General features: G+C 38.6%; 1 protein-coding gene across 1 annotated transcript; it reads right to left on the minus strand.

Moving 5' to 3' along the window:
• Positions 1-1,877: 1,877 nt before the first annotated feature.
• LOC104079043 (breast carcinoma-amplified sequence 3-like) lies at positions 1,878-16,508 on the minus strand (the record flags this gene model as incomplete). The annotated part of the gene is made up of 4 exons (XM_009581291.1): positions 1,878-2,116; positions 11,215-11,312; positions 12,642-12,838; positions 16,408-16,508. Coding segments are annotated over 4 exons (635 nt in total), but the record flags the coding sequence as incomplete, so codon positions are not given.
• Between the last annotated feature and the right edge of the window lie 1,560 nt (positions 16,509-18,068).

Genomic DNA, 18,068 nt, shown 5'->3' on the forward strand with positions numbered 1-18,068 from the left:
AAGCCAGATTCTCAAAGTTTGTCACATGTTTCATTGGAGAGAAAGGAAAAGGCATCAGCAAAACTTTGAAATAAAATCATGAAATAGTGAAAAACTGCTTGCAGTTTAGCTTATTGTGCATGAAAGTTTAAACTTTGCTTTCAACCTCGGTTTTCCAAACATGCTGTCATTCGCTATAATATGGGTTAAAAATAAGAGAAAGCAAAGATGAAATGTAAATGATTTAAATGCATGCATATGTTCTTTTGTAAAATGCATAATGCATCTGCAAGGTTTTTCCTCATATTTTGGACACAAGTCAAGGGGGAAATGGTTTGCTTATGATACAGTGAATTTTTTATCTAACTTCAGTGGTAAAATGTACTTCCATGTAAGCATTTCACTGTATGCTGTTTGTTGCTGCTGTTTTGGTTTTTTTTAAAGCTTAAATAGAAACACCAAAACCAAAAGATTAACACAAGAGTATTTCTTTTCTTCTCCAAATTCTTTCATGGCAACTTTCTGTTTGCTAAAAAAATCCACCAGCAACACAAACAACCTTGTAGATGATCTATGGTCAGTTACGGAATTTGACATTCAATCACAAATAAGTTTAGAGAACGTTATGCTTACTTTAAAAATATATTTTGAGTGATGGTCAAACAGTATAGCACTCAGTGATTTGCTCAGCATTCATGCTGTAAACAATATAGGTGAATGTCTGAAGAGGTACTTTTTCAGTTAATGCAAATTCAGTTAATGGAAATTGTCCCGGTAGCAAAGAGCTAGGAAGTATCTTACTACAGCAGTGGCTTCTACTGCTTTTTTGTATCAAGGCAAAAATACCTACGTGCTATCTTTCTAGAGGCCTCCTTTCCCGGAGTGGTACAGTCAGGACCTTTTGCAGGGCCCTAACATTAGAAGAGGCTACGAATTAGAGAGTTTCCAGTTCCTGTACTGCATTTCTCACATCAATGACACTGTAACTTGGAGCTAAGGAAAAGTAACGCAAAAGACAATGACAGAGCCAGCTACCAAAACTAATGCCCAAACCCAACCAGATACTCTCGAGCAAGCACTTGGTCTCTGTGCCAAAGCCTAGCAAATTCTGCGAATTATCCAGAAATACAGGTGGGTTGTACACAGCCAGGGCTAGCTGCGTCTGGGACAAAAGCCCAGGCAAGCGAGCACGTGTAGGTCCCACTCTCTCCGAGCAGATGTGAGCTCAAGGGAAAGCAGCTGTGCTGGACGCCCCTATAGGTATTCTACACAGCACACCCTGCACAAGAGGCACAAATGGTTGCCCGCTGTTGCTGGAGGGAAATATCAGGCAAGAGAGACTTGGCAAGCCTGGGATTTCAGAAAAGGAGGGCCTGCACCCCACTTGACCTGGGGACATGGGATTTTTGATAACACTATTACAATCACAGAGCTTATAAAATATATTTGGAAAGGCTTTCGTGTTGGTTTTGGGATAGCATACGAAGGCCCCAGGAATCCACTCTGAGGCCTTAAATCTGTGGCCAAACTCCAGCAAAAACCATATGTTAGTCATATTACCACCTTTTTCTTTTCCCTGTTCTTGCTCCATTTTAAAGGACCACGCCCTGCGCAGTAAATGAAAGACAGCCTCAGGGCAATAGAGGCTCATATACCACTTCTCTTATCTGGAGAAATCCTGTGCTAATGATGTGAATAATCCCAAGTCTGCTTTCTGTCATTTACTGACTGTGACCTGCTTGTTTTCACCTTTACAAGGGGAATAGCACCAGAAGGTTTATGTACGCGAAGTACTTGGCTTTCCGTGCTCCCTTTAAGACTCTGCGTTCTTTTTGGAAGGAGGCGAGCCCCAGGCAGGCTGTCCCCAACAGCCAGCAGTGGTCAAGACTGTAAGAGATCTATTTGCAGAGCCCCCCCAGCTGCAGGCACTGCCAGCGACTCTGTACTTGCACACGAGAACTGGCCGAGGAGGAGGACGGTGACAAACAGGGACTCCTTTCACCCCACGCTCCCCTTCCCGGCTCACCCCACGCATCGGCTGCTCTCTGCAGCAACTGCTTGCTGGCACCAGCTTTGGCTTTTTGTAGCACTCCACTCATAGCTAGAGTACTAACCGGCACCCAATTTAGCTTTGGTTCTAATAAAAAGTGAAAGTTAAAAGCAATGCAAGCAGCAGATAAAGCACTATTAAAAACTGGCTGGGATCATGCCAGGGATGGAGTCCAAGGCAGGGGGAGGAGCCAAGACGACTGCAAGCTGATGGGTATTTCACAGTATTGGATAATTAAGAAAAACAAAATATTTTCCATCTGTTTTTTCACCCCTTACGTCATTGAGGCAATAAAATATATACAAGTACGTACCAACAGACTATATTTCAACTTTGATATAAATATTTATTTCCAGCAGAGAACATCCTTACTTCAGCAAGAAGACAACAGGCCGAGGAGGCTGTGATTATAACGCCCTCAAAGTATTAAACTCCACCTTAAAATAGATCAAATGCCTGGCTAATTTATCATGCCAAATAGCTCAGTTTTATATGGTATATACCTAAACTCACACTTCTGCTCACTCATCCATATTACACTCTAATGAACAATAGCTAAAACCTGCTGATTTTGGATTAACAATGGTGAAAATAGGTGCATATGCTGACATTACATTAAAAAGAAAACCCACGTGAGGACTGATGCTCTTGTTTAAAGCTATTTCAGTATAGATCCAGATATAGTCTGTGCAGAGAGTTTGGGTAGTGTCTTTCCACCATGAGCAGTGGGTTGGACCAGATGAACTCTGAAATCAGACATTAAACCTGTGGTGACTTGCAAAAGAACAAGTTTTTGTGGCTCTGGAAATATTAGAAAGTGTCAAACATTTCATTATTACATAGTAAAGTATTATCCACAAAACAATATATTATCTGTAGTATGAGGAAATGCAAGTGAGAAGAAAATTAGCAATTCATATTGAAAGTAATTTCTGGTATGAGACTGGTGGCCAGCTCACACACCGCACAGGTGAGGGCTCAACGGCTGCGCAGTAAACCAGCAGCTCATCAACTCCTTCCTCAGTTTCTCCTTCCTTTTTGTGCAGAGTGTTTTGATTTAAAATGCAGCACTACTATCTCACTACTTGGAAAAAAGCATAAGTTACACACGAGCCACCACACTTATTTTTAAAAGCTATTTTTGCCACCTAATGAAGAGGGGAATAAAAAAAATTAGGGTTCACTATGAAACTAGGAGACATTGCTTAGCAGCTGCTGCACCACTTCCAACTGTCCCTGAAAAACCAAACCCAAAAAACATTCTTGGAGACTGCCTCATGCCCAGTTTTACACCTACAGATTTAATTGCTCTAAAGAGGCCATCACAACCTATAGTATTCAGGTAGTTGCTGTGCTCTAGGGACATGGTCATCAAGCCTCTTTGGGTATTTTACAGGCAGGAGGAAGCTGAAAGACAAAAGGAAGAGTCCACAGAGCCCTGAGGACAAGGGCTGATGTTCTGGAACAGTTCCTGAAAGCAGGGGAGGACAAGCTGGAGGATCTCAAGAGGACCAGAACCAGCAAGCAATCCTGATAGTTAAAAACCTAGCATCTGACAGATACTGCAGTCCAAAGTGGAGGAGATACACTTGAAACAAGAAATAACGAAGCATATTTAGAGGTTTTTCAAAGCAAACATGGAAAATGGTGAGCAAATACTTTGAAGGATAGCCTAATTTAGTGAAATCATTAAATAAGAATGTCTCTGTTATAAACTAGAAAACTGTTTCTAAATGAAAGCTTTCCCTTAAACAATACAGACTCTAAAATTCATTTGCAGATGGATGTTCAAATACTCTTCTTTTAACTTGCACATCTAATGCCGTTTTAAGAATATTTCAGTCTAGATTAATAGATGAGCTTAGAATACATTACAAACTTATAAAAATATCAAGATTTGTAAAACGATTCCTTTAAGCACTGTATAAAAAGAGCAGAAATGTCAATGAACACACTTCTTTGCAAATACTGTATGGTGTGTTATTTCTGTGCAATCTATAAAAACACAAGTACAGACACTGAGGTTTCTGGATCTCTTGTAAGTTTAACAGTACCTAGGAGCTCTTAGATCTCAAGCTATAATAAATATTGTATCCTGCAGGAGCCCATCGGGAATCTCAGCTCGTGTGTTGTTCCATGGAAGACTGTGGTGTCAGATATGATTAGAATCAACATTTTCCACTTATTCGGAATTTTAAAGCTACCTACACAGAACATTAGCAACAACCGTTAATGAAAGACAATTAAGGGGTTACATACAACAATCTTATATTCAGAATGAGTTTGCGTTAGCTACTGATATACAAAATACCCATTGTACATTTTGGATTTTTTTTCCCCATAAACAAACAGAAGGTGTTTATATGCTTGGACCAGACCATGCTCTAGCACACTGCTATTTTTCAGCTGACAAACCATTATATGAACTGAAGGTGGCTTCCCCAACTGAAAGTTAGTACGTAACACTTAAGCAGTAAGACACTCTACTGTCTGCATTAATGGACCACTGGTACATGCGTCAAGTGGGTTGTGTGACATGAGAACAACTGTCTTTGAGCAAGAGGACTGCACCAATGACCATTAACGTGGCCCCTGGAGGCCTCACTGCAGCTTATCTTCATATATAAAGAAAAAACCCTATATCTTGTATTTGGTTGTGTTGGTTAAGTCACAGTTATGCTTTCATCTAGCTATGACATCAACATGGAAATTGCTGGGTTTCTTATTTGTCAAAGTTCCCTGTGAACTATCAAAAATCACAATAGCAAGATGAACAAGGTGATCAGCCTTTGGGGGATTAAGCACCTTGAGGAACTTAAGTTGCTTAAAGTCAAATTCAACCTAACACAGCAGTGTCTAGAAATAGTTGACTTTTGATTTTCATTTGCATCTGTGAAACTAACTTGCATGTCGCACCATTTTTTTTTAGCTGATGGACACTTACGTGCCAAAGCACAACCATCTTAGAAGAGATGATTAGAAGAGATAAAATTGCTTCAGTTACTACGAGCCTCCTCAGCTAAACCAAAGGCAAACTGGGAGGAGGAATAACAGCCTCCTCTGTCACTAGCAGCTACCCTACATCACTACGTCACGCTGCGCAGAGTGAGTTCCCATCTCCAGAACCGGCAGACTAACCCACCCACAACCATCATAGGGAGACAAAAATACATCAGTATACAACAATTCTGCTGCCTTTCAGTCACTGTTCCCGTGCCCTTCCTCTCCAGTATACTCCTCCTGCCTACAGAAAACACCCACCAGTGTTTCAAGACATTAATGCTACTCCATGTATCCCTGCAGCTGAGTCTTTTCCCAAGCCAGGCAATGATCCAGCAGCAAGTGCCCAGTCAGTAGTGTCAGGTCGTTTTAATTTCTCTTCACATCTCCATAGTCTATAGGGCATAGCTCTTTCTAGATGTAATCATGTATACTGCATTGGCATCTTGGAGCCTGTTGAAGTCAGTTCTGTCTTAAGGCTCTCTTCAAAAATCATCAGATAACATTTTCCCAAATTAGATGAAATCAATCAAGTTGAAAAAATTCTAAGTATAAGAATTTTGTATTATGCAGCTCACGCACACACACATATTTAGCAAGACAGACGAATAGGATGGAGAGAGTATGAGCGCATGCAAGTGTGTGCTATTGCGCCGAGAAAACAAAAAACCCCTGAGTACATCCCACACTCTATCACTATTCTAGGAATAATACATAAAATGCTTTTCAAATAAGTAACATAATAAGTGTTTTAAATAGGTATCATATTAACAGAATTTGCTCAGAAGTTATTCCAGGAAAGAACCATAACTTAAACTCATTTAAACTTAAGCTGACAGAATGTAGAAACAAAACAAGCAGTGCTGGGTATGTGGTTTTGCTGTTACTAAACAGGTGATGCTCTCTAAGAACAGCTTGTTATGTGACCATTATTAAAACCTCTCAATTGCTGTGAAGAATAGACCAAGGGCCAAATCTCTTCCTTGGCTTCAAAGCTCAGCATTATACTCGGAGGATCTCAGTGCAATCTCTATCTGCAACAACAAACCACCTTTATACCATCCAGGTAATTACAGGTTCAGGTCAAGGACTCCAGACCATATTGATTACATCTCTCTGCAACAAGGACCCTCCAGCGCTGGCCGGCTCCACTCAAGCAGGGCAGCTCAAGTATCCGTGACGCCAGGACTCCCCGGGCCCTACCAGCGCCCGTAACGGGAAACCAGCGACTGCTCAGGCCTGTCAGTTATTGCCTGTGGCAATAAGGACAGCCTGGGAATTCATAATGTTGGTGACTTCATCTGCCAGCTGCATTCACACATCTTTACTACCTGAATAACTGATCTCCGCTACTCCAAAGCAGCACTTTCTGGTGTATAGCATTTGGGAATAAATACTTGATCGCACATACAACAGAAAAGAGCTCAGATGGTTTAAGGTGTGACAGCAGAAGTGTTTATTAAATTCCAAGTGAGAGCATTGCTGGACAGTAAAAATTTGTCCCATGGTCCCTATCTCACAGGTGTGGTGATGAACAATAAAAGATCCTTCAGAGGCAGAGGGGAGGGACGAAGGGGAGGCAAACTCCATCCCCCACAAAACCCAAGTCAATTCTTCTGTTCATTAAACCCTCTGCAGGCAACAAGCTATCTGCCCATGACCAGCCAGTCGCACACAAAAGAAAGGGAAATACTAAATTCCAAGCCAATTTTAAGTGGGCACCGATTGAAGTAACCAGAAGAGAGCTTAGTATTGTCAGAGTTTCATACAACAGTAATAAATAATCTTCATTAAAAAGTGATGTGTGCATCCCTAAGAAGCACAGCACATGCCAGCTTTCAGAAAAGAATATAAAGATTCCCCCCACCCCACACACAATCAAAGAGAAAAAAAAATGCTCAGGATCTTTTTCTTCTGCCATTTAATTTTATTCATTGAAATCCTTCCCACTCTAACTTCTGTATTTGTCCTAAGCAAGAAAGAAATTGAGATCTCCTCCAAGTAGAAAAGGAAAAGGCTGATGCAAAACAGAGCTCAGACAACTTCTTTGTCAACACTTTCCTACTCTGCTGACAATGCAACAAAATCATTACCTGACTGATGGGTAAGTGTCAAAAACCTCTTTGTATGAGGGAATAAACAAGGCTTTCCATAAACACACATACAGCTGCATACCCTTTGTTTTAACTGAGCAGGATTGAATTAACAGCTATGACTGAGCATACCTGAGTACCTGAGCCCTTCAACACATTTGTTACAGTTTAAGGGAAACGCTTGCCCTTACAGACTCAATGCAGCTGTGCGATCAAATTTACTGTGATCAGGAACTGCTGCAAAATCCTTTCTCTAGAGGTTTTCTATTTCTGAAAGTTCAGAGTTGTTGTTCCATACAGATATCCTAACCTTCCTACACCCTTTAACTTATACATTATTTATTAGTAGTAGAGTTCTATCAGGTTTGATTTTCAGGTATGTAACATACATGACATACATCATTCATCCACAGGTTACAGTATAAAAATTCAGAAACGTGCCTGGAAATATTCAATTACATGCCTAGCCTATGCTTATATCTTCTAGATTAGTCTTCATCATTCTCTAGATATCCTCAGCTAGCCAAAAGTTGTATCTAAAGCTAGTCACATCAAAGAAAGGAACAGCATTCAATGTATACAGGTAATGTAAAGTTTTCAAGTCATGCCTTGCTCTTCTGAAATAGGGCCAGCTCATTCTGCAAGAACTACTTTTTTTTTTGTCACACTACAGATTTCTGTCTCAGGGTTGGTTGGTTTGGTTGTGTAAAGAGTGTGGCCTTCAGCTGCAGCATCTCCTACAGACAGGGCACTTATAAGGTTTCTTTTCCATCTCTGGTGCCTAATAAAGTCTTAAATGTAACCTCACTTACTAAGACCTACCCCACCTTTGTTAAGCCCAATGGGACCAGCTGATAGCCTCAACACTTCCTTGAAAGGATGGACACACAGACACACGAGCACAGACACCTGCTCGCTACACACAGTGTCACTTACTATGTGTACAGTAGTGGTTTTTTTGCTGCATTATTATTAAAGGCTTCCTGCTTTATACAGCTTTAAACTCAGTGTTGTCCCTTTAACATTTCTAACTGCCAATCTGGAATAGCATCTGGAATTACAGTGCATTTAATCCTTGAGGGTATATTCTCTCTATGATGCATATGACTAAAATGTGTGCATTGAGGGACAAATGTCCAGTAGCTTTAGGTAACTACATTTTTGCAAACTTTTTTTAAAGATTCGATTAAAAAAACCCAAACAAACCAACAGAGAGTATCTTAGCAGAATTTTAACTCGAGATAATCCTATTGAAATACGCATTTTTTTAATTTATCCAAGTAAACTTTGCAGATACAGCCATCCACCTTGAAAATGCCATTGCAAATTTTCATGATTGATTTTCACATATTAGAGTTTTGTACTTTTTAAATGAAGATTTTTGCAAATGATCGTGAGATTATTGCCATTAGTATACCATAGTTTGAGAGACATGTGAAAATCATGATTAAAAAAATTACACAAATTTCACAGTTGTCACCAAGGAGGGAGAAGGAAGGAAGCTATAAAGAATGGCAGAAGAATAATGGGAGATGATAAACATGTACTTGAAATCTTTTGATAGGAAGAAAAAGTGATGGAGTTAGATAAGAAGAGGCGCCATGCTGGTTGCATCTCTAAGCAACAGGCAATCAAACAGCCAGATAAGCATCTTCATAAAGTGCAACAGACTCGAATGCATGGGTCATAACTGAAGAATCACTTCCTGGTTCAGCTTAGGTAGTAAAAATTTATTACCTACTTAAAAAATCCTTCAAACCTAAAAACTTATTTTCCAATAAATTTGTTTTCCATAAAGAATGTAAGCCATTTAGGGCATGCCTTGGTAATAGCAGGAAATGAGAATACTTACAGTAGTGGACTATAACGCAAGAAATACAATGTCGTACATGAATGGCATTTAAAAATAAAACCTTTAGATTCAGAGCTGAGCTTAATGTAATTTTCTGCACATCTCAAAGGTGGGAAGAAAAGAAAGTAAAGCATAAAATACTCTTCTTCCCTTTGCTGGCTCTGTTACAAGAATAGCACGAGATCTCAAAAAACAGTGCATGTTTTTTTCTTGTCTCCCCCTTACTCTGTAGCAGAATTCACACCCCTATACCATCACACATAATCTGACATATCTACCCTAAATTTGGACCAATAATTTCTGCATGGGAAAGGACAAGGATCAGGCAATATGAAAACTGCAAATAGATGGTAAAGTCCCCGAATCAAAAATCAATTCAAATCCAAACTGTCTGGCAGTGAAGTTAAATAAAATACTGCTATCAGCATGGCCCTAACAAAATCCATGTATTGTTTATAAGAAACTTATGAGGTGTTATAACAAAACTGAGTCACTGCTGTACAGTAAATATATTTTCAGTGTCATAACAATGTATAGAATTGACTTTGGCAATTTTAATATGAACACACATGTTAAAGGCATTACCAATAGAGCTTCATCACATTCACATGAGCCATTTCATATTAAGGCCCCATCCACACTACAGGAAAGGTTGTTTAGCATAGAAGAGGTATGGTCCTATGTGGTTCATTGTTTCTATTGTAGATGGAATAACACAGTTTTAGAATGCATTACGGTTACAGAATGGTTATATTTCAGAATTAATACACATCCCTGCTATAGGTAACGGCACTGCTCCGTTCACACACACGAGGGGAAAAAAGCTACCCTGATAACCCAGATATCTCTACCTGTATCAGCTGGCACAGTCACGTTGATAGTGAAGAACAGCTATGCCATTAATCACTCTGAATCTGAAGTGTCAGATACACAGACAGGAGCACTCCTATGATTCAAGCCTTTAACCTTTTAAGGGTAATAGGCATAGATGAACTAGTCCAAAAAAAAAAAAAAAAATCATAACTGATGCATTTATGTTTTCTTCTGTATCAAACAATTATTTTCAAAATTACTCTGCCATGTACTAAAACAAATAAAATTCCCTTCAAATAACCAGCATCAGATGTTTGTCTAAGCTCAATGTGAATTAATTTAACAAGTTTTAAATATTTGAAAATTGAATTTATAATGACAATCCTCAATACCCAAAGTAAATTTAGTTATTATTGAACTCGGTTATAAACACTTCTAAGAAATATCCTGTAATACCGAAATAAATTAATTTGGCAAACAATACAATATCTTGGACTCAGAATTTATATCAATAGCAAACAGAGTCTGGAACAGGAGCTTTTATTTTAACTCTCTCTAAAACAACTATCAGAAACCAGTTTCTGTATGTGTTACAGTCTCTTTTTACAGTTTAACCTCAATCCAATCAGCAGTCTCCAGGGATTTTCAAATCGCTGAAGATTAAAATCCTCTCTGACTTGACTGTTTGACTAATGCTGTGTGTTTAATAATTCTACTTGTGAGAGATTTTATTTGACAAAATCCTGCTGTGTGAACCCTTCAGACGCTGTACAGCTGTACTAGAATATAAAGCTCTGCTGTCCTTGTTTCTTTATACAGACTATACCCCACCACTGAGAAAAAAAGAAGAAACCTTTATAATACATATATTACTATGTTGATATTAACATAACCACTGTAATATTAAATTTACACGCTCTTTTAGAGCAGAGTAGTGAAAATGTGCCTATTACACAAACATTAGATAAACCATCCTGTTGTCTTGACTGTCCACAGAAATTAATTACACTTATGATTACATTTCAATGAAAGCTATTTTATAAATGAGATGGAACTGTAATATTCTATGCTTTAGGCATTCATTAATAAAAGCATTTCAGTGTTAGTATTTGCAAATGTTCTGCTTTTTAGTTTAGGCAATTTTTAGCATTCTATAGCTCATGTTAAACTTAATGTAAACATTGTGTTCATATCTTACCACAGTGCTGTGACTTCAGATTTGAGCGGTAAGAAGAAAAAAAGTCATCATTATGGTAGCTTTCAGTAAGTATTTGTATAAGACAGCACTTACCCTATTGCACAGCTGAAAATCATGGTATCCTTTTAAGTATATGGCAACGGTTAGTAAACATGTTACCAGACAAAAAAAGACAAGATTGATGAATGTCATGAATATCAAAGAAAACATGAAATCAACATGTTTCTACCTGAGGTAGCATCAATCACTGTTGAAACTCCTCTGCGATCAGAAACTGGACGTGATGACCCCGGCATACTAACAGGTTCTGAACGAACGGGCTGAATCCTAAATAATAAGTTATAGTTACCACCTGTGTCAAAATCATTGCTCATGAGGACTGTAATTAAATCACAAACCTGAATCAGCTGAATCAATTAAGCAACTATTTATTTTCAAATCGGTCAACTGCTGAAAACTTTTGTTTTCCTTTGCTTTGTGGAGCCAAGATCTGGATAATCCATCCAGAGACAGATTGAGATTCTACACAAAGTGAGTACCCCCAAACTATGTCTCAGACGTGAGCTCTCAGAAAGCCTCAAAGGAAAATGCTCACCGTATCCAAACTGGTTAAAAAGCCTCTATTGCCCTCCTGAACAGCAGCATTTTCTTTGTCAGTTTAGGAGAAAAGACACATTTGTAATTGTCTATTCCTTTTGTAACATATATCTATATTAATTTTTTTAAAATTTCTGCTTGCTTTCTGCATATGTATACATATCTACAATAAAAAAATAATATATTTGACAGCTGTATCCTTACTTGTGGGAGTAATTACGTGCAAGGAGAAATCACACATTTCAAAACTGTGTATTTTCAGTCCAAGGACAATCTGCCCAGTTTTAATGGGATTAGTCATATTATCCATTTCTCTTGTTTTACTCGTAAGAGTTTCAGACAGAGTCCCAAACAATCCAAGTCCATACCACAGAACTTTGGACTTCAAATCACATGCAGAGTCAGAGGCATGGAAAGTCGTTAAATCTTGAGAGTTACCGGACAGGACACAGAAACACACGGTGCATAAAGCACTTCTACAAAATCACTAGCTGTCAGTAAATATAAACCCACATTTACCTTCGCTCTCCTTCCTTCCCTTCCCTAGGCCCACCCCCTGCCCCCAATTCCAAATCAGCCAATGTCCAAAACCAGATGAATTAAATACATGAAAAAGAATTACAAGGAAGGAAGCAAAGGAAGGGAAAAAAAAACAGGGAGGGGAAAAACATTCCAGGAGTTCACTTACTGTTCCAACACACTGACCGCTTCACAGTCAGCACCTAATCTATGGCATAAAGCTCCCACTCATGTCTGAGAAAATGAATTTATTAAGCAATGCAGAAACTGTGAAAGCCAAGACGATGCTGAGCAAGGCCACCAGACTTTGTACTGTCTTTCACTGTCATTTACCCAAGAAGGGTCAGCAAAAAGGAATCTAAGCTGCTTGGGCTAGATGAATTTTTATTGTTGTCGAGTCACAGGCTCTTCTAAGACTTTCATCTGGACAAGCTTGATGAAAACTAATACACGTTCTACACAGATGGCCTCATTTAAGCATGAGGCAAGTTATTCACACAACAAATGTGAAACAGCTTGGAAATTGATTTTATTTTTTACCTGAGACTGTTGAGATCAAGATCATCTGTATCAAAGTCCAGAAGAGGCTGCGGGGTGTCACTTGGACCATGCGACTGCAGCACTGAAGAACTGGATGAAATGACGGTAGTTTGGCCTGAGGGATGGATTGTTTTGAACTGGAACTGTGGGCCCATCCATAGGCGTCGATGAGGCCCGGTGTGAGTCACTATTTCGACCTGCGGGAAGACGGGGAAATGCTTAACAAAAAACTGCAATATATTGAGTGGTTCCTTCAATACACTGAATCCTGCTGTTCTCAAACAGAGTGTTTTGTGCCATCAGTCCGGAAGAACGCCGAACAAGGGAAAATTTGGAATGCCTTTTCTAGACAGCAATGCTCTAGCCAAAGCCAAGCGCTTCTTGCGGAGCCTTGAAAGCCCTTGAACCACCAGCTCGAGGACACTGCACCCTGGTTCTTAAACTGTTCTGAAGACCAGCGCTCCATCCTGGCTATCACTTCACCTGACCCTGTTTCATTCCTCCCCTTGCCGTTACGAAATACAGGCTATAACTCAAACGCTAAAAAGCTACCCTTGTGGCGTAACAAACAGGAATGCATTTCCATCTGCATCTACACGGAGTAGACAGAGGAACTGAAAGTCTGCCTCCCCCAGATAACCTCAATCCTGACCAGGTCAAGGGATGCACTTTTTACAAGCAAGCTGTTACAGCTTTGTTACAGCTGCTTTCTAAAAGTTCACACATTAAACAGCGCTGCTTCACATGTATATAGTGTGAACAGTATTTCAAATCAAAGCTCGTAATTACTGCTGGCATATCTGAGGATACCGCTGGCAGAGACCATCTTGCTGGGAAGCAACAAGATTTGTAACGGAGAGCCATGTGAAGTGCGCTGTGAGACACTGAACAGCCCAGGTCACGCTCATTACTAAGCAGGTGTAATATAAACATATATGTGCGACAGACGGAGTTTAGAAGGGCAGCTACACACACACATATATATATTCATTTAACCAAAATTCCAACAATTAAGATAGAAGGGTGTTTGCTTGCAATGAACAACCACATATGACTTAAATGATAGGTGTATATGAGATATGTATCTGTACGTATGTTTTTGTGTAGATATACAAACAGACACAGAAGCTTCTCCGTTCTGCGCCTACTTCCAAACGGCACAGAGAATACAGACGGTGTGTCTAACAAACAATAATTTCAAATATTCAGATTTTCCTCTAGGTACTGGCTCTCAATAAGAGTCTAAATATGAACTTTCGAAAAATAAGTTATTTCAGTAAATGAAGCATCCAAAATATTTTCAAACTGTCTTTTCATGCTGATAACTATAAACCTGATGAGTATCAATTCTGGCAAACTCTTAAATAAGCCAACTATAGGAATGCAAACAACCATGAAAATTTAAGATGGTAACATTGTTGGAAATGTATATGATCAGGAAAATTGGGCCTTGTAAATAAAAGGGTAAACAAAGCATAAGTCTTCTGTAATACAATTTTAAAAATAAAAAAGAGCCTTTAAAGATCAGAAGAAGGAAATATGAAGTGAAAATACGAAGCTCTGGTGAACTCATACTTTTAAGATGACAAAAATAGACTATTAAATTCCTATCAATTTCTGCTAAAACAATGATCAGCTTCACAGCAAAAATGCAATTTAATGAGGAAATGAATGAAAATATATTTTTGTGTATGTATGATATAGATGTGTACTAGCAGCAATTCTTAACTCTTTAAGAAGCAGTTTTAAACACTGGATAATGTTGTTCTAAGTTCTCTGCTAATGTAAGACGACAAACGCACAGTCTATTTAACACTATTTCCATCTTTGCATTTATCTTAGCGTAACTCAGATTGACTGTAGACATTTCTGAGGCAAGTAGCTTTTATGTAGCAGTGTAAATTAGGCCACAGATAAAGTAATCTGTATATTTTAAGCTTGAAACCATCAGTGTCACAGAGCCGAGAGGTAAACAGATGCCTTTGCAATTTTACTGAGGCTACGGCCAGATGTTCCTATTCACTCTCCTGTTGTGTGCAGGACAAACATATTGTATCTACTTCACACTGACAGCACACATTACCCACTGTTCTAATTGAAAAGTTGAAGTGAAGGGCAGTGTTTTTTCACTGCATGCTGTTACTGCTGATAACAACACTTTAATTTTGAAAAACATACTTGCACTTTAGGCTTAATCTAAAGTGGCTTGCTTAGAGAATGCTAGCATCTTCATGCTCAAAAGAGCTATCATCACTCTTTTCACTTAGCAAAAATTAAACATTCTGGAAGCATTCTCTGAATTATCCGTGTTCTGTGACATCATTTGGGATTTTTTTTTTTTTTTTCCTTATAAATATATTTACTCTTCTAGAGGGATAGATGTGACGAAGTTCAAGCAGTCTTAAGTTCCTTTGACATTTTATGTCTTCCAAGAATTAGTAATAAACCAACCCCTATAATGTAGGTTTACCTTACTCTCTTTTTCCCAAGGTTGCCCACTATACCAGAAAGTCACCAGAACAGTAAAATAAGCTAACCTATCCAAACAGTACTGGAGAGGATAGGTGCAATCTTGGCCCCAGTGAGCTCAGTGATAAAATTCCTGTTGACTACACTGATTGAGTAGTTTCACCATCTTTATGCTCTGACAAATTAGATACAGCATAAGCAAATAAGATACATCAATGTGCAGCCACATCTGAAAACTTAAGCCAGGTAAGTGGATTCACATGAATAGATTCCCCAATGAATGCCACTCCCGGAACGGTACATGTGGAAACCTAACTTCTCATTTTAGGAAAATGCTGTGTATGATTTATTTACCAGTGGGAGAAGCAAATCACATCCATGAATATTTCATATTTATGCCAGACACCCCAGCAACACATTTAATGCATCACTCCCGTAAAAACATTGTTCTTAAACCAAAGGAAACTCACCTAATTTGTCAGGATGAATTCCATGTATCAGGTACCCTGTAATTGCTTTGGTAAATACAGAGCTTTTGTAATTTTTATTTATTTATTTAACTCTAGCCTTTTATTTCTAACAGGAACTATTTATCAGTGTATTACTCATAACCTACATTCTTAAACTGAAATTATGTTTTGAGCCAAATAGTCAAGTAGGTACTAAGTTCTTAAAGAGAACCTTCATTGACTGAAACAAAGGAAGAATGGATAAAACTACAAAGATTTAACCTCATATAAAAATATTCCACCAAGCAGGATCATTTTAAAGCACTATAGTATTTGTATCTAGCCATAACTCAAAGGAATTATCAGTAGGAAATGCAGTTAACTGACAAGCAGAAAAAGAAGGAAGTAAACCAGTTAATCTACCATTTTTATGTTAAAATGCAGTAAGTATAGCACACGTCACGACTGAAAAGGCATCGTCATTTTGCCAAGCCAGCTTCCTTTATCCATGTCTGAAAAGGACCATGTCAGGAGAAAAAGGTGGAGAGGTAACTTTCTGTTGCCAGCTTAAACTTCCTACTTCATCCTGAACTTCCCAAGGATGTGACTTGTGCCAGTAATGATGGGGACTTTATACGGTTTTTAATATACCTTGTACAGTTTGTATAAAATGTAGAGGCCATCAAATTCATACCATGTTAAGTCAGAAGTGAAGTCAGTTTCACACACAGCAACATCCATGGCCTACTGGAAGATTACTTCCCATTCTGAGGAAAGTTGTGAATTTTACTTCCCGGGGATACTATTACTGTTTCACTCCTGAACTGGAACTCCCCCAAAAAGCATACCTGTGAAAGCCACTCCTCATCCTCTTGCCCGCTGTGGTCAGATGCTAAGCTGTCGTATGACTCATGGCGAGTGATCGGTCCGGGGCTCCCTGGTGGAACCACTGAAAAAATCAGAAAATTGAAAAATCAGATTTACTGCTAAATGCTTTTAAAAAAAGCTTTTTCAGTAAGTTATTAGTACAGCAACGTATATATTTTCCTAAATCTGTGACAATATGCTGGAGCACAGAAAGAGCTCAAATATTGACATCAAAAGTGATGAAAACATTTCTGTTCTTTGACTTGAATGTATACATACAGCCACTATGATAACCCAATTGGCTCTTCTCCTTTTAACCTTAAGTACTTATTGAACATGCAGAACAGCCAATACAGACAACAACCATCTGTCTTGAGGAATTTAACTCTGAGAAATGCCACTGTCAATGATGTGTTCTACAAACTTTTCAGAATTTGAACTATGCTAAAGCACACTGACAAAAGCTATCCTGAGGCACCGGTACAGGTACTGACTTCGAACACAGAGTACTTCCAAGACTTCATGAACTGAATTATCACTCTCATTTTGACATTAATGTAGTTAATTTAAAGCTGGCTTCACAAACAACTTGATTTTTAGGATTTGACTTTTTTGCTATTTAATTGGAAGTGCTTCATTATCATCTTAGTGTCACCTTTTCCTTATACTAATAACAATACATTAATTAAGAATCCGTAACAAAGCAGAGTTTGGTGTTTAATTTGCTACAGAGACTAAATACTGAGATTATTTCACTGGACTGTAAAATACCAGAAATTCTATACTCAAGTGTTGCATTGCATTATAGAAATACTGTATAATAATTTTGGACAGGTAAGAAAAACACTTTTTTCAGGTGCAGATGACACTGATAACTAGAAAGATATATTAGTTCAAGCTGAAGGACAAATTCATCAGCAGCTATTAAACACAACAGTCCAGACACAACCTCCAGGAAACCCATAACCTCCAAACTCCCGGACTCCAGTCGCTACCAGAGATCGGAGGCTGGGTAAATTTTTGTTTTGACTGAACATCAAATCTGCCCACAGTGCTCATTAGCAAACCTTTTCTTGACAGCACCATGAAAATCCTACATTACTATAACTGCTTAAATACCCAAGTCTCTACTGTATTCAAAAGACTGGTACAAACAAATACACAGATAAAAACTAGGTTAATTTTGTTCCTCTATTCACTACTCTCATTCGTCTTCATAGGGACTCATTGCAGCAGAAAAATGCAAGTTCTTCAGCTCTGTAGACTGCATGATATCCGAAACCGCTTTTAAAACTATTACCATATATATGTACAACTTCGGGGAAAATCACAATTTAGTGTTCAAATGCTACCACAAAAAAGAGAGAGAATCATAGACTCATTATTGTAAAGATTATTATTTCATGAGTCCTGGTCCTTAAGTCATTTAAATATGTTAGCAAAGCTTACAGTCAAGCTACTTTACTTTCTATGGCAGTAGCATTACATTGCTCTAACTAAAACTTCACACTTGAGAAAGCTGAATGAGTTTAGAAAAAGCAAAATGCAAGCGAGCACCCCAGACAGTAAGACAGGTGGTATTTTTCATTTTCTTGTACCTGCTTACTGTCAGGGGGCTGTTGGAGGCCTGGATTTAATACCA

This window comes from Fulmarus glacialis, unplaced genomic scaffold (genome assembly GCF_000690835.1).
Source record: "Fulmarus glacialis isolate BGI_N327 unplaced genomic scaffold, ASM69083v1 scaffold2020, whole genome shotgun sequence".
In the NCBI taxonomy this organism is placed as follows: domain Eukaryota; kingdom Metazoa; phylum Chordata; class Aves; order Procellariiformes; family Procellariidae; genus Fulmarus; species Fulmarus glacialis.